The sequence below is a fragment of the Camelina sativa genome, chromosome 12, assembly GCF_000633955.1.
Source record: "Camelina sativa cultivar DH55 chromosome 12, Cs, whole genome shotgun sequence".
In the NCBI taxonomy this organism is placed as follows: domain Eukaryota; kingdom Viridiplantae; phylum Streptophyta; class Magnoliopsida; order Brassicales; family Brassicaceae; genus Camelina; species Camelina sativa.
The window spans coordinates 29,275,318-29,298,237 of NC_025696.1; the positions used below are offsets into that span (position 1 = coordinate 29,275,318).

Genomic DNA, 22,920 nt, shown 5'->3' on the forward strand with positions numbered 1-22,920 from the left:
TCATATTAGCTATAGTTTTCATATGCATTTAGGAAGAGTTTGATGAGATTTCAGGTATAAAAGGTCTATTATCAAGTATTTTAGGTTTCAAGAAGGTTTTATAGGTTTTATAGCAAAAAGGAACAAAAGACAAGGAAAATACGTTTCAGGAAAGATTCAGAGCTTTACAGTACAGGCAACTTTTGAAGAGCTACAGAACTCAAAATATATCATTCTTGGTTTCTATGGAAAGCTGGAAGAGTCATCTTTCCCCTAGAAGTTGAATCAAGTCAATTCATTCATTCATCCGGAAGTTAGGCCCGATTTACCGAGACGTGTTAACCGACGTAAGGAGAACCAACCAGCCGATGGGCTTTTATTCAAGGCCTGACCAGCGACCATCACGGCGGCCCAGTCCAAGACTCCTCCACGGTCCAGAAGCCTCTTTCGTCGCCCCTTGTCCTGCACTCAAGAAGGAACGACGTTTCTACCCTTAAAAACCCTAACCCTAGACAAAACCCTATAAATACTCTTAAGGCTTAGGGTTTTGAGATGTGCCTCCGGTGTGCTTCCTTTGTGCCTCTTAATTCTTCATCCACGCCACCAGCAGCTGACCTAGAGAAAACCAGAGACTCCTCTTCAGCCGTCAAAGCTCGTCCTCTCTCAGCTCCTCTGAGAAGCCATCACCGAAGACACCAATCTCTTTCTACTCTTTCTTATTCTTTCATACTATCATTGTTTTTGGGATCAAGTTACTTTTGTGACAACTAGAGAAGTTTCCTTTGAACCCCTTTTGTTTATTGATTCGTTTTTGATGCTATACATTATAATATCAATGTCGTTTCTTTGCATCATGAGCGAGTAGTTTACTTTGTTTGGTTTTATGGGGTGATTCAAGGGGAATTCATGGTTCGCTTCAATTTGATTGTTAGATCTTATTTTTGGTTTATTATTAGAGTTCTTTTGGGACATCTTTATCTTAATGCATGTGCTTGGATTGATCACCAAGTGCTGATCTGGAGAACAGGAGCGTTATTCGCGTTATCCTACTTCTCTGAACTAGTGTTATACTGAAACCTCGCGTCGTAACCTGCATAAGTTGAGTTGCGGAGTTTGGTGAATGTATCGAACTTGTTTAACTAGCTGGTTGACATGCATTGTTGCCTACAAAAGTTGAGTAACGGAGTATGAAGACTTTAGACTTTCATTCTATGAAAATAGCTTGTTAGTTCATTAGTGTTTCGTAGTTGAGAACCTAGACCGAAATTAGTATTTACTTGTTAGATCTTACACTTAATATTGCTTAGAACCATGAAAACCCTGAGATGACTCCCAAAATGCCCAACGCCTTAGTCTTATAGTTTTAAACCCTTTTTATTTATTTGCAATAGTTATTAGGAAAACTATAACCCCAATCTCTTATTTAGTCTTAGCCATAGTTCTTCCTCTTTTAATTCAATTTGTGTTTGCTATTACTCTCTGTGGGATCGATCCTAAAATACTACATTGATTAACTGTGCACTTTCAGTCGTCGTATAGTCTTTTCAGGTAAAAGATTTGGGGTGAAATTCTACACACATCACCATTCCAGACTGCAATCTAGGCCTGGGCATTTTAACCGAATCCGAAACCCGAACCCGAACCCGACCCGAAATAGGCAGTTCGGTTCGGTTTCGGGTGGCATGAAATACCCAATCGGATATCCGAATTAACCTGAAAGAAATACAAAAATGCACTTATGGGGACTCGAACCCGGTACCTTATACATTAATTGGTGTATCATAAACCATTTTGCCACCTTAGTTATTGTGTCTTAGTATGAAAACATTAATTATTTATCTATATATATATATATATATATATACATATGTAATCTAAAATTCCTAATTGACGTATTTTTTTCTGATAACCGTTTTTGATATTTAAGTTATATACTAATTCAGGTATATTGGTATGTTTCGGGTTTTTTTACCTATTTCGGGTATTTTTATCAATTTCGGATAAAAATACTCGAAATTCATCGGATATCCGAAATTTACTTCGGATTTCGGGTGTATCCAAAATTATCCGAACCCGTTCGGATAAAACTCAAACCTGACCCGATTCTATAAAATACCCGATCGGATCCTATTTTCGTATATCCGAAGATCCGAAAATCCGAAGATCCGAACCCGATCGGGTTCGGGTACCCGAACGCCCAGGGCTACTGCAATCACACTATCTTTGATTTCAGACATTCCATCCTTTACTATCAAGTTTATAATATGAGCAGTGCACCTCATATGCATGAAATCTGCATCCATAACATATCAGAGAGAAACTAGATTGAATTTGACTTAGAGCATTGCTATTAGCAGTTTCATTATCAACAATACATTGAACACCTTCTCTATCCCCCATTCAGAATGACACTCTTGAAGTGTAATCATCTAAGAATGATTAGGATGGTTTACTTCTAGAGATGCAGAGGACAATGAGTTAAAAAAAAACATTATTGCAGAGGACGATGATTAAAAGACGATTGCAGAGGAGTGGACAAAGAATACGAAGTACTAGTGATTTCCTTCGTTAAGTCGCAAAAGGAGGAGAGGATGGTATACAATTTAGGGTTTCAAGCTTGAACAAATGAGAATAAGATCTAATCTTATCGGGTAAAGGCAAAAAACAGCCTCGATTTTGAAGCTTGGAAGTCATATGGGCTATAACAAGTTCTGCAATCGAAAAACAAATGAAAAAAGGATTAGGGATTTAATGGGTTGTGCATTATGTTCGGGTTATTTTGGATCTATTTTGGGTATCAAGTATTACCTGAATCTGATCGGGTATCCGATTTTATGAGACATTAAACCCGATCAGGTATTTTACACTACCCAAACCCAAACCAAACTGCTTACTTTGGGTCGGGTTCGGGTTCTTGTTTCGGATTTGGTTAATATGCCCAGGGCTAACTTGACCAGTAGTCTGAGGATGATTTGAAGTAGCGACACAATATTGAACTCCGTACTTCTGTAACAACTTGTCAAACACTCTATTCATAAAATGTTTACCTCCATCACTTATAACAATCTGAGGAAATCCAAACCATGGAAAAATAATGGTCTTAAACAACTTCAGAACCACAGAAGAATTATTCTTAGGACTTGCAATTGCCTCCACCCACTTAGAGATATAGTCAAGAACTACAAGAATGTATTGGTTCTTATAAGGCAAAGGAAATGGTCCCATAAAATCAATGCCCCAACAATCAAAAACTTGAACCTCAAAGATGAAATTTTGTGGCATCTCATGTCGCTTACTAATCTGTCTCCTTCTCTAAGAAGCATCACATCGAGAAAAAATTCATGGGCATTTTTAAACATTATCGGCCAATAAAACCTGGCTTTAAAAACTTTAGACAGAGTTTAGAAAGTGGCAAAGTGTCCAACATACCCTGACCCATGGTAATGAAATAGCACATCTGGAACCTCAGTCTCAGCTAGACATCTCCTATAAACCCCATCAGAATAATGCTTGTATAAATACGGCTCATCCCAATAGAATCTGATAAGATATCTCAAGAACTTCTTCTTAGCATAGCCTGTGAACTTCTCTTGTTCTAACTCTACAACAAGATAATTTGCTATATCAGCATATTACAGTTGATTGGAAGACGCCACAGCAGCCACATCCTCATCAATCTCACAAACCGTAACAGTAGAGGATGGGTGTCAAGTGACACTGGTAGTAGTGTCGATTAACATTGGTAGTACTATTGATCGAGACTAAGGAATTGTGTGGATCATTAGTGTAGAGACGAGGATTGGTGGCTCGACATTGGTCCGCCTAGGAAATTATGTCAACCGACACCCAGGTGGTGTCGATCCACACCGACTCTGTAGTTCAAAAATCTCGACGATTCTTCACCAAATCAACTTGAGAACCAATATCAATGACATAAACATTATCTTATGGAAGAGAATCATGGATTAGAACATCATCATCTATCCTAATCCGTGATAGATGGTCAGCAACTCCGTACTCAATTATTTCTTGTCCTATACTTCGATATCAAATTCTTGAAGAAAAGAAATCCATCTTAACAACCTTGGCTTGACATCCTTTTTTTGCATCAAATATTTTAGTGCAGTATGATCTGTATAAACTATCACCTTTGATCCAACCAAGTAAGAGCGAAATTTCTCAAAGGCGAACACTACCGCCAACAACTCTTTCTTGGTTGTTGCATTCCTCTGAGCATCATCAAATGTTCTACTTGCATAGTAAATAGCATGAAGCTTCTTACCTTCCTTTGATCCAACACAGCTCCAACTGCAAAATCACTGGCATCACACATTACCTCAAAATTGAAAATACCAAACCGGTGGATGTACAATCAGAGCACTCACTAGCTCTTGTTTAATCCGTTTAAAGACTAAACAACATTCATCTGTAAACTCACACTTGACATCCTTACAAAGCAAAGCTGAAAGTGGTTTGGCAATCCTGCTGAAATCTTTGATGAAGCGTCTGTAGCACCTGCATGTCCAACAAAACTCCTCACTGATTTCAAACTGTTTCACAGTTGAAGACCTATCATCACTTTAATCTTTGCACGGTAAACCTCTATACCAGCTTCTGAAACTCGGTGCCCGAGCACAATACCATATCTTACCATAAAATAGCACTTCTCCCAATTAATAACCAAGTGTTTCTGCTCACATCTAGCAACCACTTTACAGAGATTATCCAAATATCTCTTGAATGAAGATCCATGAACTGAGAAATCATCCATGAAGACCTCCATGTGTTCCTCAATCATGTATGTGAAGATAGACATCATGCATCTCTGAAAAATCGTAGGAGCATTATAGAGACCAAAAGGCATTATGCGGTATGCAAAAGTACCATAGGGACAAGTGAAAGTGGTCTTCTCTTGATCATCTGGATTAATTGGAATCTGGAAAAACCCAGAATAACCATCCAAAAAGTAGTGGTATGGATGATTAGCCAACCTCTCAAGCATCTGATCAATGAAGGGTAGCGAGAAGTGATATTTCCGATGATAGTCTGCGTTGAAATCAGCTCATTTATATCGTTCTTCACCACTATGACTCCTCTCTTCTTGGGAACAACATGCACTGGACTGACCCAATACCTGTCAGAAATTGGGTAGATGATTTCGACATTCAGCAGTTTCATGATCTCTTTCTTAACAACCTTTTTCAGATTCGAATCAGCCTCCTCCAATGCTCAATTGAAGATCTCACTCCTTTCTAGAATCTCTAGAGACGGTGATAAGACGTGGTCCATGGGCCTTTAATGATCGTATGCTAGTTCTGCAACGTTGGACTCCTCTAAATCCTCCTCTCATCAACTTTATCACTTTCTGGATTCAAATCCGAGGGATTCTGTTTCAATCCCTCAAACCTGAAGTGGTTGGTCACTTTGGACGCGCACTAGGGACCCTCATGGAAGTGGATTTTGATGCAGAAGCGGCGGCAAGGGATGAGTTTGTTCGTGTTCAAGTTAATTGGGATATTGAAAATCACCTAAGGTTTCAGAGGAGCTTTCAATTCAGCCTGGAACCAACACCTTGCTACGATTTCGTTATGAACATCTTCATGGCTTATGTGAAGTTTGTGGCATGATTACGCATGATTTAGGAGTATGTCTGATACAAAATGGAGGTTTTGGTGATGCTCCTCCCTCTGATGATGATGATGATAACGACGACAACCCTAGATATGGTCATCAAAATCATGGTGTTATTATCAGAGAAATAAATGACGAAGAGGAGGATCATGTTCTTGTAAAGCAACATTAAGAATAAGATATGGAGGAAGAGCGTGAGGAGTTGGATGACATGGATCCAAAACATGATGCATTGACTGAGATAGCTGATTTGGATGAAGCAAATAGGACTTATTACACATACAGAGGTGAACTTGAGACTAGTGAACTATTCAATCATGTGCCTTTTTTCTCCAATGCAACTGGAGACATGCCAGGAAGTGAAGCATATGCCAGTTACTCAAGACCAGTAGATCCAAGAGAAGAGATTATGCAGGCCACTTTGGAACAAAGATAAGAGCAAGCAAGGGAGTATGGCAAACGCAAACGAGAAGATACTCTTAATTAAATAGAAATGAATGGAGAGACGCATGAGTCAGTTAAGGAAGTCGGTGAAGGCAGTGGATCTTGCTCCGGTAACAAACAGTGTAGAGGCGCAATGGGCTCTAAACCACCACAGCCTCCATGATTACAACCTGTTGGAATTGTCAAGGCCTCGGCATAGACCTTACGGTTCGACGTCTTAAGGAGATACACTGGAAGTATCCCCCGGACATGATATGCCTGCTATGCAAAGGGGTGAGAAGATTGCAGAAGTGGCACAAGAGTTAGGTTACCCAAGCTTTGTAACAGTCCCACCACAAGGTATAAGTGGTGGAATTGCTATCTTATAGAAAATTTTGATTTCTGCTTCAGTTATTTCCCTTTCAGCCAACCTTGTACATATGCAAGTTATTATTAATGAAACTTCATTCTATTGATCTCTTGTGTATGGATACCCAGACCTAAGTTTTAGGAATGATCTCTAGGAGATTCTTGAGGGTATTTCAGACAACAAAAATGGACCTTAGATGTTGATGGGGGATTTTAATGTGATTANTTGAGAACAACTGGTGTAGTGATTGGCTTCGAGTTCTCCATCGCCGAGTGCTATGGACCACCGGGTAAACTCTTTGTCCAGCGGGTAAACGCAAAGTAGAAGAGATAGAATAATAGCGAACAGCAAGAATATAAGTAGAAATAGAAGAGAAGAGTTGGTTGTTCAAGAACGAAAACCAAGCTCTGATACCATGTTAGAATTAGCGGAAGAGAAAGATAGAGTTTGAGAGAGTTTGAGAGAGTTTTGGTGAAGAACAAAGAGAATAATGAGAGGATAAGATTCCAACAGAATAAGTCTCATACAACATGTGACCACAACCTTAAATAGGCGGCCAAACTAGGGTAAATCCCTTTACACAAATAGAAATATAAGATAGAGACATATAGAGAGAGAAGGGTACATTCCCAAGTGTGACAGCGACATGTAGGAGGTCAACTTGCATAACACACACATGTGACTCCTTCTTCCTTCTACACCTCCAACGGCTACAAGAGATGTTCTCGATCCTTCTCATGGGCTTTAGGAAGCCTTTCCTTGCCTTAAGGCTTCCTACAAAGAAGACTCGGCCTTATTCGCAATGTGTACATACGGTTGTACGGACACCGCCTAATACATGATTGGCCATGGTCAATACTCCCCCTCAAGCTTAGCCGAGTAGGGTGGTTAAGCTTGGAACCTCGTGAAGTATCACTTCATTAAAAACCTTGACTTAGAAAACCTCATGGAACAAAACTAAGTCAAGGGAAAAAGAGTGTGATATCCACAAGTTAGGTAAGTCGATCATGGATGTGTTAGGTCTACGAGTCCTTGTTTGCTGTGAATATATTCACAAACTTGAGGACTCGCAGCCTTGGTGAGAATGTCTGCCAGCTGATCTTTGCTCGGAGTGTGACACGGTAACGTTACTCCTTCTTCTATCTTCTCTCGAACCTTGTGGCGATCGGTTTCGATGTGTTTGGTTCTCTCGTGAAAAACTGATTTGGTGGCTATATGAATTGCAGCTTCATTGTCACAATGCATGGTGATCGGTTTCTTTGATTCAATTCCAAGATCCTTGAGGAGTCCCTTCAGCCAAATAAGCTCATTGGTCAACTTCCTCATCGCTCGATACTCAGCTTCGGCACTCGAACAAGAAACAACTTTTTGCTTCTTCGATTTCCATGTGACTAGGTTTCCTCCAACGAACGTACAATACCCCGTGGTGGATCTCCTATCCTACGTGTCTCCAGCATAGTCAGCATCGCAATAGCCAATGATCTTGGTGTTTGCATTCTTACCCATCCATATGCCTTGGCCCGGACTGCCTTTGAGATAACATAGGATCCTTTCCACCATGCTCCATTGGTATTTGCTTGGAGCCTTCATATGTTGACTAACCTGGTTCACAGCATAACATATGTCAGGTCGCGTAATAGTTAGGTATATTAGCTTACCTACAAGACGTCGATATCGCATGACATCCTCATATGGCTCGTCCATGGGTTCTCGCGGTTTTCCCTCTTTGGTCCGAAGACTCTCCCCCTTTCGCTTGAGATGGTAGTCCTCATCAAGTGGAGTAGATGTCGGTTTAGCACCAAGCTTCCCTGTTTCAGCCAAAAGATCAAGAGTATACTTTCTTTGCGAGAGAAATACCCCTCCGGAGAGCGGCAAATTTCAATGCCTAAGAAGTATTTTAGTTCACCAAGTTCCTTAATATCAAAACTAGATTGAAGGGAGCGTTTGGTGTCTTGAATACCGTCCTTGTCGTCTCCGGTCACAATGATGTCATCAACATAGATAAGAACCACGACAAGACCACGCGCAGTTTTGAGTGTGAAAAGCGTGTGATCAGCCTCCGAACGCTTAAAGTTACTAGCCTTGAGGACAGAGGTGAGTTTGTGGTACCAGGCCCATGGCGACTGCTTGAGGCCATAGATAGCTTTGTGGAGACGTAATACTCGGCCTGGAGTAACCATGTCTTCAAGACCCGGTGGAGGCGTCATGTAGACTTCTTCCTCAAGTTCTCCTTGGAGAAAGGCGTTCTTGACGTCTATTTGCCACAAATCCCATGAAAGGTTGACCGTCAAGGAGAGCACGACTCGAACTGTGTGCTGCTTTGCTACCGGTGCGAACATATCCGTGTAGTCGGTGCCGTAGGTTTGGGTGAATCTGCGAGCGACCAAACGTGCTTTGTGCCATTCAATCTCGCCATTACTAAGATATTTGATGGTGAACACCCATTTTGAACTGACCGCCTTCTTTCCTTTAGGTAGGTCGGCTTTGTCCCATGTGTGGTTGCGGATCATAGCACCAGTTTTGTCTTTGACCGCATCTATCCAAACCTTGTGCTCCTTAGCCTCGTCATAGGGTTGGGGAATCCAATTGGCGTCAAGCTGACCGAGGAAGGCTTGGTGATCCGGTGGTAACAGCACAAGCAAACACGTGGCTTGGATAGGATGAGCGACGGCTTGGTTGTTGTAGTAGACTCTCTTGTTCTTAACACGTTCACTCCTTCGCAAGACAGGTTGTGAAGACGGCACGCCTCCATGTAGACGTTCACTCCTTCATACGACAGGTTGCGGAGATGGCACTACTTCATGTGATCCAAGAGTGCCTCCGTCCGTAGTGGCGCTGTCCGAGGGTTCCTCGGTAGCTGTTAGAGGAGCACCATGGTCGCCGTCCATATTTGAGTCCTGCTCAGGAAGAACATGGTCTGGAGGTAAAGCGTCCTCTGGGACGTTAGCAATGTCTGGCTCACCCTCGGTAGATGTCGGAGGTGGGTGGGGCCGCGTAGAACCCGTCAGTGGAGACGTGTTACCGAGATGTTCTAGGAGAAACTTTAAGCTGGAGGCTCGGTCATTTGGTGAGTCGGAGAGATCCTTGAGGCTGTTCCAGTCCTTGTTATCAAAGTAGCCAACATTTTCCTTGAACCGAACATCTCAAGAGACATACAATCGACTTGTGGTTGGGTCGTAGCACTTGTACCCCTTTTGAGTCATTGAATAGCCAATGAACATACACTTTGTGCTTTTAGCATCAAGCTTACTTCGCTGCTCTCCAGGCACTAACACAAAACAAACACAACCAAAGACCCGTAAGTGATCGAGAGACGGTTTAAATTTGTTTAATACCTCGAATGGTGACAAGTCGTTAAGAACTTTGGTTTGTGTCCGGTTGATCAAGTAACATGCAGTCATCACGGCATCACCCCAATATCTCTTTGTCACATGTGAATGAAACATCATTGATCGTGCAACTTCCATGAGGTGTCGATTCTTTCTCTCGGCCACACCGTTTTGTTGCGGCGTATATGGACAGCTTGTTTGTTGTAGGATGCCGTGCTTAGCCAAATGTTCTTTGAACTTGTGACTTGTATATTCCCCACCATTGTCTGATCTAAGTACCTTAATTTTGGCATTGAAATGATTAGTAACATAATTTTGAAAATTAATGAAGGCATCAAACACTCTATCCTTTGATGGTAACAAAGTAATCCATGTGTACTTAGATTTTTCATCAATAAAAGTCACAAAGTATTTGTTATTATCTCTAGAAAGACATGGTGAAGTCCACACATCAGAATGCACTAGATCAAAACAATGCTCATAAATAGTAGTAGACTTAGGGAAAATAGACTTGCAATGTTTACCAAGAATACAAGACTCACAACTTGAGTTATCAAAAGAAACATTCGGTAACATTAAAGCAAGAGCACGAGAATGAGGGTGGCCTAATCTAGCATGCCACATACTATCCGAATTAACAACAAAACAAGACTTAAGTGAAGTAGGTAAATTTGGTGAGGTTTTCTATAGGACATAGAGATCTCCTTTCCCATCTCCTTCTCCAAGAACTTTTCCCGTCTTAATATCCTGAAAATGAACACTATTAGGACCAAAGATGGTGTAGCAGTTCAAATCATTAGTAGTTCTCTTAACCGATAAAAGATTTGATGTAAAAGTAGGCATAAAGAAAGCTTTTGAGGTTTTGTCAAATAGTTTCAAGTCCCCTACTCCTTTTACTGGATTTTGATCTCCATTTGCAATAATAACGTTACCTAAGGCCAGTTTTATGTTATCTAGAAGACTTGGGTTACTAATCATATGGTGAGAAGCACCCGAGTCAATAACAAGTGAGTTACTCGGCTTAGAGGTAAAGAAAGAGATACCAGAATCCTTGAGTGAGGCAATGGAGCGAATGAGTGCCTCAAGGTTTGATTTCCTCAGCACCTCTCCATAGGCTGCGGTCATTGCTGCCTCATCTCCCTGCCTCGATGAACCAGCTCCCTTGTCACTAGTCGCATCCTTCGAGAGGTTAGCCTTGAACTTGGCCGGTTTGAGATGGGGATGGAGAATCCATCACTTGTCTTTCATATGACCTCGCTTCTTGCAATGGTCACATATCCACACCTTTCTATCCTCTTGCCTATACACTCCTTCGTTAGCCGTAGCAAGCTCCCCCTTACCGCTAAACAAGTTAAGTGATCCTTGTTCTTTTTGGATTTGAGAACACATGTCTTCAAAGGAGGGTAGTTTGTCAGCCCTAAGGATGTGCTTTAAGAGGTCATTGAAGGATGGGTTCAAAGTGAGGAGAAGACCAAAGACCTTGTCTTGCTCCTTCCTTTCACTCAGCACCGCCGGATCGAGTGTACTTGGCCGCAACATGTCAAGTTCGGACCATAGTGCTCGAAACTTACCGAGATGTTTAGTGAACTCCAAATCTTCTTGACTGAGCTCATTAATAGCCTTCTTGACCTCAAAAACTCGAGTCGAGTTCGAGACATTACCATACACATTCTTGAGTGTCTCCCACAACTCCCTTGCCGTCTTGCAATACGAGTACGCCTCAAGGATCGGAGCATCAAGTGAGTTTTGGAGGACTGAAAGCACTACTTGGTCTTCTTGAAACGATTTCTCCTTCCTTTCAGCCTCCTCTTCTTCTACCTCGGAAGCAACCTTGCCGTCTTCCTTAGAGATCTCCCTTGGTGCATAGTCTTTTTCCACATGGCTCCAAAGTCGTCGACCTCCAAGAGCGGTTCTTGTGGTTCTCGTCCACAGCAAATAGTTTGTTCCTTTGAGAACAACTGGTGTAGTGATTGGCTTCGAGTTCTCCATCGCCGAGTGCTATGGACCACCGGGTAAACTCTTTGTCCAGCGGGTAAACGCAAAGTAGAAGAGATAGAATAATAGCGAACAGCAAGAATATAAGTAGAAATAGAAGAGAAGAGTTGGTTGTTCAAGAACGAAAACCAAGCTCTGATACCATGTTAGAATTAGCGGAAGAGAAAGATAGAGTTTGAGAGAGTTTGAGAGAGTTTTGGTGAAGAACAAAGAGAATAATGAGAGGATAAGATTCCAACATAATAAGTCTCATACAACATGTGACCACAACCTTAAATAGGCGGCCAAACTAGGGTAAATCCCTTTACACAAATAGAAACATAAGATAGAGACATATAGAGAGAGAAGGGTACATTCCCAAGTGTGACAGCGACATGTAGGAGGTCAACTTGCATAACACACACATGTGACTCCTTCTTCCTTCTACACCTCCAACGGCTACAAGAGATGTTCTCGATCCTTCTCATGGGCTTTAGGAAGCCTTTCCTTGCCTTAAGGCTTCCTACAAAGAAGACTCGGCCTTATTCGCAATGTGTACATACGGTTGTACGGACACCGCCTAATACATGATTGGCCATGGTCAATACTCCCCCTCAAGCTTAGCCGAGTAGGGTGGTTAAGCTTGGAACCTCGTGAAGTATCACTTCATTAAAAACCTTGACTTAGAAAACCTCATGGAACAAAACTAAGTCAAGGGAAAAAGAGTGTGATATCCACAAGTTAGGTAAGTCGATCATGGATGTGTTAGGTCTACGAGTCCTTGTTTGCTGTGAATATATTCACAAACTTGAGGACTCGCAGCCTTGGTGAGAATGTCTGCCAGCTGATCTTTGCTCGGAGTGTGACACGGTAACGTTACTCCTTCTTCTATCTTCTCTCGAACCTTGTGGCGATCGGTTTCGATGTGTTTGGTTCTCTCGTGAAAAACTGATTTGGTGGCTATATGAATTGCAGCTTCATTGTCACAATGCATGGTGATCGGTTTCTTTGATTCAATTCCAAGATCCTTGAGGAGTCCCTTCAGCCAAATAAGCTCATTGGTCAACTTCCTCATCGCTCGATACTCAGCTTCGGCACTCGAACAAGAAACAACTTTTTGCTTCTTCGATTTCCATGTGACTAGGTTTCCTCCAACGAACGTACAATACCCCGTGGTGGATCTCCTATCCTACGTGTCTCCAGCATAGTCAGCATCGCAATAGCCAATGATCTTGGTGTTTGCATTCTTACCCATCCATATGCCTTGGCCCGGACTGCCTTTGAGATAACATAGGATCCTTTCCACCATGCTCCATTGGTATTTGCTTGGAGCCTTCATATGTTGACTAACCTGGTTCACAGCATAACATATGNACAACCTTAAATAGGCGGCCAAACTAGGGTAAATCCCTTTACACAAATAGAAATATAAGATAGAGACATATAGAGAGAGAAGGGTACATTCCCAAGTGTGACAGCGACATGTAGGAGGTCAACTTGCATAACACACACATGTGACTCCTTCTTCCTTCTACACCTCCAACGGCTACAAGAGATGTTCTCGATCCTTCTCATGGGCTTTAGGAAGCCTTTCCTTGCCTTAAGGCTTCCTACAAAGAAGACTCGGCCTTATTCGCATTGTGTATGGACGATTGTATGGACACCGCCTAACACATGATTGGCCATGGTCAATAATTAAGAGTAATGCAGATAAAAAAGGAGGTCATAGATGACCTGAATGATCCTTTGATGATTTTAGACGCATGATTACCAACTGCAACTTGTATGATTTGAAATCTGTTGGGAATGTTTTTTCTTGGACAGGAAAAAGATACACCCATGATGTTTGGTGCTGTCTAGATCCCGCATTGTCTAATACTGAATGGCTATCACTTTATGATTCAGCTCAAGTAGAGTTTTTGCCTTTTGAGGGTTCAGGTCACATGCCATTAGTCATCACTGTCTGCAAAGTTATAGAGCAAAGAAGAAATATATTTCAATATGACAGTCAGATATTCACTAAAGAAGGGTTCAGAAGTATGGTTTCAGACCCTTAGAATGATGTTCTTGCTTCTACATCTTTTGATACTAGAATTCATATTAGTAGGAAGAAAGTGGCAGAATGGAAAAAGCGAAACAGTCTGAATGCTACAGTGAGGATCCGTTTACTAAAGATAGAATTGGACACAACTATTATGCTTGGCACACACACCAAACAACAAATACAGAGGATCAAAGTGGATCTACATCAAGCTTATAAAGAGGAAGAAAAGTATTGGCAAGTTAAGAGTATATATACTTGGGTTAAACTAGGAGATCGTAATACTTGATTCTTCTATGAAACAGTAAAACAAAGACTTGCAGGAAAACTTCAGTCGGGGATGGGGTCTGTTGATCCCAGGTGAATACTGTCAATCTTGTGTCTTGATCCTGCACCGGCTTCATTTGTGCTCGTCAGATTGATATGTCTTCACTGTATTGTCCATAACTTCCGATTGCACCGTTGGTTCTTCTTCAAACTACTTGGAAATATCAGATAACATCTTCATGAAGCTTGTGTCCAAAATTGAGAAAGATCTAAAGGTGGAAAGTCCTTCTTCTGAAGCCAAACTTCTGATGCTTCAACATGTCTTTTAGCTCAAAATGCATATTTTCGTCTCAAAACGTGCAGTCTCTTTCTAGGACGACTTAAAACTTGTAAAGACTCACAAAGGACTGAAAGACTCTAAAATCACACTTGACTCAATAAAAGACTCAAAACTAATGTAAAAACTATAGTTAAAACTCTATAAACATAGACACATCAATGCATCTTCAGAAATCAAATGTATCTTTTCAAGATGATATTTCCAGATGGAGGAATATGATGATTCGCTTGGCTGCACTCTTTTTCCCTTCTTATGACTTTTATTCCATTAAGTTTTTTCATGACAAAGTTTTTAGTGAAGTAGCAACTAACATGCAAAAGATAGACATCAAAGAAGAATGTCAATAATGGAGGTCTAGCTCTCTTCCAAAATTGGTCATATATCGACAAGTTCAAGAGAAGCAAAAAGAATGATCAGAACAAGTCATTTATGAGGACCTTTGAAGAAAGGATATATATCTTTTCTAGGGAAGTGTTACTGCACTTTCCCCTAACATGGTTTATATTCCAAATGAGTTTTTCATGAGACAGTACACTACACAAATATAATAATGATTAATAGGTTATTAAACATGTTTAAAACATGTGATTAATCCATTACTTTCTCATTAAGGATACATCCCCCTTTAATATACATCCCATTTGTCAACCTTATTTATTGAATACAACCTTTTAGTACCTTAGCCTCCAAGTAGCCCAGTCACAAAATTTATGTAAACTTTCCCCTTAAACTATTGTAACTATAAATAGGTGAGCTTAGTTATTCTTTCTCCATTCTCTTTAATTCTCATTCCCTCTTTGTTTTTCCTCTTGGTTTGATCTTCTTTAGCTAAACATAGATATAGTTTACAACAATCTTTACATTTATTAAGATTAATTAATTTATATTTGACACCTTTTATGGATGACCAATAATGATGCTCTTGAACGTTATTTATTAAAAATGTTGCAACTTTTACATGGTTACATATAAGATAAATATCGCAAGGCATTTCCCTTCTTTCGTATTGTTATAAAAAAAACAAACACATAATTTTAGTAAAGATGAACTCATGACTTCCTTCTTCTGTTGTGAAAAAATTATGCCTCCGTCGAAGTAACATGTTTATTACGTGGCCGTTTCGGTGGCCTGAATGCGCCTCTCCGGCCGACTCTCACAACCCCGGCGGCATCGTATTGATCGTTACCTCCAAGTCCTAAGTTAAGAAAATCTTCAAGTGACCCTTTGATGACTTCAGCACCAGAATAAGAATTGGCGTTGTATTCAGCTTCAGCACGCAAAGAGGCGTGACCAGAAACGCAAAGGAACAACGAGCCGAGGGCTAGAACAGAGGCTAAAAAGAACAACAAAGATATCCTTGCCATGGTTGTATTGCTTATGGTATGGCAAGGATAATGTTAGAAAACAAACCCTAAAAAGAGAATACGAAGGAAATACGTTTTGATTTGAGATCTAGGAATGGTATATATACTTTGTTTTTTTTTTACTGTTTATACAAGCTAATTATAGGACAGCGAGAGATTCATGGAACTCTGTTACTTTTTTTCCTTTTTAAGTGTTTTTCAGTTTCAAACAAAACGCTTCGTTGGTTCTCAACTTAATGGGTCGACGACACCGAGATTAACTATATATATATGATATTTCCGATTAACCGGAATCTTCATCCTGTTTTTTTTTTTTTTTTTGGTTTTTCTTATGTGACCCACCATTTTTATTCCGCAAATTTTATTTCTATTGATTAAATTGTTTGAAGCAGATAATAAATGATATTTTAATTTATTAAAAGAATAATAATAATAGAATTCATGACAAAGCTTAAGAGATATACTTCCTGCGTTTTTTTAATTACTGTCGTTTTAAAGATTAGTTTTACAAATTACAACAACTATAATTGATGAATTATTTATGTTGGCAATATATATGTATATATAGTTTATTTGATCCCAATTGAATTTTGTATACATATCACGGAATTGTAACAACTAACAACAATACATGTGCATCTAATCCAAAAGAATTTAAAAGAGGAGAACCACTAGATTCTTTACTATTATTTTTCACCTCCAATCCATCCCTCAAGTTCTCTATGATTCTAAAGAACCATTAGATCCCTTATTTCCATGATTCTAAAGATAGAGTCCTTCATATTTCTATATATGAGTATGAGACTTTAGAGTCTACAAAACGTAAAACAAAATTGTCAATCTACGTTTCTCATACAATGCCAAGATTTCAACTTCTGTTTTCTTTCACCATCCTTGCTGCAACGATAACCTTCTTCAATGTAGCTTCAGCTCACGTAAAAATAAAACCTGTTTTACCGCAGATTCAAGATCCAACGACTGTGAAAGATGTCGAGTCTTATACCATTAAAGTTGTGACAAATTTCCTGGCAGACCTCGAGAAGGAATGTCCTAAAACAGAGAAGTTTAAGGCCTTCTTCGAAAAACTTAAGGCGTATTCCAAATATGTGTGCCCGGTCTCTAAAGCGAGAGGCTACGAATCTGACATGAAGGCCAAAGCTGGTAGCCTTTTTGAGGCAATCTCAGCTCTCAGTTCTGTTGAAAACAGATCTAGAGGAGGTCAGGTAAGTGAACAATTTGAATTAACTAAAGTTCATTTACAATTTTAAAATTCAATATTGGTCATTGAAGTATATACTAAACATACTTTATATATTAGGCTACTATATATAAGAATTAGGCTACTTTATATATTAACGCCAAAAGGATTTTAAAAATAAAAGATTATAAGTTATTGGTTAAGTTTTCTTAACACGAGTTTTTTTTTTTTTGAAAAAAAAAGTTTGGTTCTAAGTTGATGTATCTCATAAAATGTAGAAAATTTGGAAAAGCAATAAAAAAAATGGAACAGAAAAACCAATTCTCAACCTACAAGATATGGTTTAATAAACGTTTTGTTTCCTTTAGGTGAATATGAGTCTACAACGGGAAAAAACGGAAGCCATGAACACCGTTAAATTACTGCAATCTATTGGTGAGAAGATTTCAAGTGGGCGGAATAACAAACCAGAGAAACTAACTGTCGAACAACAGAAAGAAATCAAAGATGGGATCTTAAAATGGATTCAAGTAATTACTCGAATCGCAAAGACAGGCGAAGAAATCAACTCTGAAGCTTCATCAAAATCTCAAACAAGGCAAGATAACAAAGGAGAGGAGGAATCTTCAACACAAACACAAACACATACCAAAAGAAGAAGGCAGAGAGAAAAGGCTCAAATCACAGCGTTACCGAGAGGTAGTCGCGTGACTAAGTAGGGCGTAACAATGATATCTCAAAAAGAAGAAAACCAAAGAGGAATACAAACATCAGAGAGCGACAACAATAATACCTAATCGGTTAGAGAAGGGAGGCTAACTATAAATTATAAGGAGTTTTTACGATACAATTTTGATAGGAATGGTGTAAATGAGAACGTCAAGTCTCTTTTTTCATTTACTGTACGTATATAAGTTAAATAAATTATTTTCTTACCATGCAAATTTTGAATATCTTTGATTTTTTCAATGAACAATAGAAACTTTACCAGTTGAATATAGTTGAAGAAAATGTGATATTTTTGGAAGAAACAAGAAGTGTTTGATGAGTAAAAAATTAATCATTTTTAAAAAACTAATAATTTTATAATTTCTTAATTACATTTTGACAGTACTAATAATTAGTTATATAATCTCCTTAATTATAAAAGTATTAGTATTTATCCCGTCCTACGTACGGGTCAAACTATTGAGGATAGTTTCCTATTATTTAGATATTACTAAATCTTGTATGTAATTTATATGTACATTATCTTTCTCTAGGGTTTGGTACATAGTTTGTATAAATAGGAGACCTTGAAGTAATAAGAAAGCAAGCCGTCTTATTATTTTCTCATTGAGTTCTTCATGGTATTAGAGCACGAAAATTTTCTCTGAGACGTTTCTTGCCTCTCGGCTCTGTTTTTTTGTCTTGCCTCTCGGCTCTGTTTTTTTCTCGCCTCTCGGCTCTGTTTTCCTTCTTCACTGAAGATGAACCAAGTGGTGAGGGTTCGTCTGCCACTGACCCGTCTCCTTGTCCGGAACCTTCTCCACCATCTTCTCCTCCTCCGTTGGAACCTCCTCCACGATCTTCCTCTCCTACTCCAATAGTTGCTCCGGTTCCGGATAACCCGCCTCATGATGAATTGGGCAAAGGCAAACGTTGGAAAATTCAGAATGTCCGTCTTCATGATTATGAGGTTGGCAATGCGATTATTGCTCCTCCTTCGTCTCTCCCTCCCTCTTCACCCGTTCCTCAGCCATCCTCCGATCAGGTATATCCTATCTCTGATTATCTCTCATATGACAAGTTCTCTCCGCAACATAGATGTTTCTTGACAGCACTTTCAGCCCATGTTGAACCACGTTCTTTTCAAGAGGCCATGCAACATGAAGTGTGGCGTTCGGCTGTTAGTTCTGAGTATGATGCTTTACAACGTCAACATACCTGGGATATGGCTGATTTACCTCCTAATAAGAAAGCTCTTGGTAGTAAGTGGGTCTTTACTATTACGCATCGGTCTGACGGTACGATCGAACGACATAAAGCTTGACTTGTTGTTTTCGGTAATCATCAAGAAGAGGGTGTTGACTATGATGAAACTTTCGCTCCGGTGGCTAAGATGACTATAGTTCGTGTTTTTCTTGATATGGCATCTAAACGGAACCATTAGGTACATCAGATGGATGTTCATAATGCATTTTTCCATGGTGATCTTGAGGATGAAGTTTACATGAAATTACCCCAAGGTTATTCTTCTCCTACCGAAACACGGGTGTGTCGTCTTCGCAAGTCTCTTTATGGGTTAAAACAAGCTTCGCGATGTTGGTTTGCTAAACTTGCAGATGCTCTTCTTAAGTATGGTTTTACACAGGCTCCAGCAGACTACTCCTTGTTTGTTTATTTGAGAAAGGGCATTTCTCTTCGGATTCTGGTTTACGTTGATGATTTGATCATATCTGGCAACTCACCAACGGAAATCAAGATTTTTAAGGAGTATTTATCTACATGTTTCCATATGAAAGATTTGGGGTTCCTTAAATATTTATTGGGTTTGGAGGTTTCTCAAAATTCTTCCGATATTTACCTCTGTCAACGGAAATATGCTTCTGAGATTGTCATGGATGCGGGTCTTCTTGGCTGTAAACCTGGGGGTTCTCCTATGGAACAAGACCATACGTTGGGTCTCACTACTGGTCCTCTTCTCGATGATCCCGCATGTTATCGACGTCTTGTTGGGCGTCTCCTCTATTTGCTTGCTACACGGCCTGATTTAACATATGCGGTAAATATTCTTTCTCGGTTTATGAAGTCCCCGCGCGAAGAACAATGGCTTGCTGCTTTACAAGTAGTTCGCTATCTGAAAGGCACTCTTGGACAGGGCATTTTACTTCGGGCTGACTCTCCTCCTCATTTGACTGGGTGGTGTGATTCTGATTGGTCACAATGTCGTTGTCTCGACGATCTTTATCTGGTTGGATTGTTCAACTTGGAACTTCTCCCATCTCTTGGCGGGCTAACAAACAGGATGTGGTTTCTATGTCTTCTGCTGAAGCAGAATATCGCGCAATGGGTGAAGTCACTAAAGAATTGATATGGTTGAAGTCGCTTCTTTTTTATCTCGGCGTCAATCATACCGAACTAATGACAATCAAATGTGGCAGTGAAGCAGCTATTCACATTAGCTTAAATCCGGTCTTTCATGAACGGACCAAACATATTGAACTCGAATGTCATTTTATTCGTGATGAGATTGTCAAAGGAGTCGTTCGACCAGATCATGTATCTACAAAATTCCAACTTGCGGACATACTTACTAAGACATTGGGTCGCAAGGAGTTTGATGATTTTCTTCTCAAGTTGGGTATTCAAAACTATCATGCTCCAATTTGAGGGGGTATTGAGGATAGTTTCCTATTATTTAGATATTACTAAATCTTGTATGTAATTTATATGTACATTATCTTTCTCTAGGGTTTAGTACATAGTTTGTATATATAGGAGACCTTGAAGTAATAAGAAAGCAAGCCGTCTTATTCTTTTCTCATTGAGTTCTTCACAAACACACACCTAAAATAATATTAGGAATTATACCTTTTTCATTATGTTCTGTATGTTTATTTTTATTTGTTTTCCAAAGAGTATTTCTGTTTTAGCCAATTAAATGGATTGATTTTATAAAAGAAATGTTTTGAAAAAATGATTTTGATACACCAATTTTAATTACACTAAATTGGTTATGCAACAAAATTTGTAAACTGAAGGAGAGTAAATAGAGTGGCTTTTTTTGTCGAGAACACATTCTTAACGTGATATTTCAAACATTAAATATGTGCAGTAGATTGAAATTGCCTTGGACTGAAATTGAATAGTAAATTAAGAAACATAATTAGTTGATGGATTACATCATTAACATAAACACAATTACAGAAAGCAGGCGTCCCTTCCACAATATATTTTCTTGTTTCCGAGACAAAACAGGGGAAGTGAGTTCATTCACAACATATTAATCTCTCTGCAACTGTTGCTTAAACAGTAGCGATCGAAGAGCATACCCGTTGGCTTTGCGTTCTGATCAGAAGTAAAACATTATTTTCGGGTGGACTTGTGGTGTTGTCTTCACCCTCTTGACCTCTTCCATTTGTCCTTGTTGACGTTTTCCTTCATCCTTATAAGTACTTGTGGTGTTGTCTTCAAGTGCCTTAATTAAACTGTACTCAAATCAAAATAAAAAAAGGTTTATCTTCCCAAAATTAAAGTTAAGACCTGAAATATCCAAAAGAGTGTAGAACATAAAAACAAAACAAAAGTGTGAAACACAAAAGATTTAAATAACACTTGTGAAGGAAGGAACAATAATAAAGCAAAAGAGATTTTTAAAAAAACTATGGATATCATAGAGATATGAAGGACTATGCTGGTTTCTGTCAATTTTAGTCCTACGGTTGGTTTTGACTACCTGCAAAAACCAGTAGATAGCAAGATTCTAGTTTTAGAACAGAGAAGCAAAGAAGTATATATTGTTCATGTAAATTGTTTTAGTGAAAGAAAATCTAAGAGATAACACACATGAATTTAATTTTCAATTCGAAGAGAGTACATAGATGTGTGATTATAACTTATAACATTACCTCTCAACTGTGCCTATATTTTGGTAGCACAAGAAGAAAATAGTGGTTGCCTAGTTGGTGCTGCCGACCATTTGAGTACACGTATGTGAAGATGATGAACTCGAGTACACGCATGTGATGCAGAAGTAGAATCGCGGCCTCTAATTTTGAAGAACGCTTGTGCGTCCGAAAACGAAAGAGAAGAACATAATAAAATAATAAAGAGATTATAAACCAACAATCAAGGTCTTTTGCAGGGAGAAGAAGATAGGTTACTGGATTACACACAGAAAATAGTAACTGTTAGTAAGAGTTTATCTTAATCTAAAAAGAATCTGAGGTTTTGTGGTTTCTAAAGAAGAATCGTGTCAATAAATACGGAAGAAATTGGCGAGAAAGGTGGAGTTTGGAGATCGTGGAGAGGTGAAAAACTTAAAACCCTAGTAAAAATAAATTTTAACTGTAGAAATTAACATTTATTTATTTATTTTTAAAATAGAATTTGACAAAATTGATTTTTAGCCACGTTACGGTTATGTTTCGTTTGACAATGTGTCTCTAATTTTTTTTTGGAAAAAAAATTTGTGAAACAAAGCTTATGTGGCAAAATTATATTGGCCATGTGACTTGTGATTTATAATATAAAGGATATTTTTAAGAATGTGATTTTTTTTTCTTTTAGAATAGTAAGATATTATATACTTTCTCTAAAGTAATGATATTGTATAATTTCCTTTCAATAATCTTTAACATTTTTGAATTTTTTTTTGTTTTATGTATTTTTATTTTATTATTGGATACGTGTCAAATACCGATACAGTATTTGGAAACTTTTGTCGGTCTCATGACTCTCACCACAAGGAAAATACAGTATTCTTATATAACAAAGGTTCATGTATCCATATGTAATTATCTATTATGTCTCTGGTTATCTCACATATTCATGTATCATTTTTAATAATTTATAAAGATCAATATAATATTTAAAGATCAATATAATTATCCATTTATCCATTTATAAAGACTATTTTGTTTTGTGATCCAATTGATAAATCTGCAGAGATCAATATAATATATATATATATATATATATATATTTTTTATGATTTGAGGTTTTTGAAAACAAAAAGAACATAATTAAACAATTGGTTTTTTGTGTCTTTAATCAAAATAAAAAATGATCCAAAAAACAAAACATATTCAACTGGAACTTAAATATAAAAATAAAATATAATTTTAAAAATATAATTTCACTAAATTATCTAATGATAAAACCATTATTATGAAATCTAGCACTATAAATTAAATTGATGAGTGAAAACCAAAAAAATATAAGTTATCCTTGGGATTTTAAAAATTATTGAGATTGAAGAATTCATATAATTTTATAAGAAAACTAATTTAGTTTGTCACTT

At 38.6% G+C, this 22,920-nt stretch overlaps 2 protein-coding genes and 2 long non-coding RNA genes across 4 annotated transcripts; 2 read left to right on the forward strand and 2 right to left on the reverse strand.

Moving 5' to 3' along the window:
• Positions 13,176 to 14,797, reverse strand: LOC104732863. Its single transcript, XR_758996.1, has 3 exons — positions 14,006 to 14,797; positions 13,478 to 13,669; positions 13,176 to 13,373 (listed from the first exon to the last, which is right to left on the reverse strand). It is a non-coding gene; the product is annotated as an uncharacterized LOC104732863 (long non-coding RNA).
• Positions 16,494 to 18,948, forward strand: LOC104733981. The gene is made up of 3 exons (XM_019233692.1): positions 16,494 to 16,941; positions 17,285 to 17,631; positions 18,273 to 18,948. Exons 1-3 carry the CDS (start codon positions 16,576 to 16,578, stop codon positions 18,946 to 18,948), a joined length of 1,389 nt encoding a protein of 462 aa, XP_019089237.1. The 5' UTR covers positions 16,494 to 16,575.
• Positions 19,078 to 19,989, forward strand: LOC109128025 (uncharacterized mitochondrial protein AtMg00810-like). Its single transcript, XM_019233693.1, has one exon. It carries the CDS (start codon positions 19,078 to 19,080, stop codon positions 19,987 to 19,989), a length of 912 nt encoding a protein of 303 aa, XP_019089238.1.
• LOC104732864 lies at positions 20,734 to 21,888 on the reverse strand. The gene is made up of 2 exons (XR_758997.2): positions 21,527 to 21,888; positions 20,734 to 21,354 (listed from the first exon to the last, which is right to left on the reverse strand). It is a non-coding gene; the product is annotated as an uncharacterized LOC104732864 (long non-coding RNA).

Bases quoted from the DNA above. Each gene is read 5' to 3' on its own strand.
- LOC104733981 (XM_019233692.1), top strand. From the start codon at position 16,576: ATGCCAAGATTTCAACTTCTGTTTTCTTTCACCATCCTTGCTGCAACG. The intron at 16,942-17,284 runs GTAAGTGAACAA...TGTTTCCTTTAG, and splicing joins ACAGATCTAGAGGAGGTCAG to GTGAATATGAGTCTACAACG. The intron at 17,632-18,272 runs GTAGGGCGTAAC...TCATGGTATTAG, and splicing joins AGAGGTAGTCGCGTGACTAA to AGCACGAAAATTTTCTCTGA.
- LOC109128025 (XM_019233693.1), top strand. From the start codon at position 19,078: ATGGATGTTCATAATGCATTTTTCCATGGTGATCTTGAGGATGAAGTT.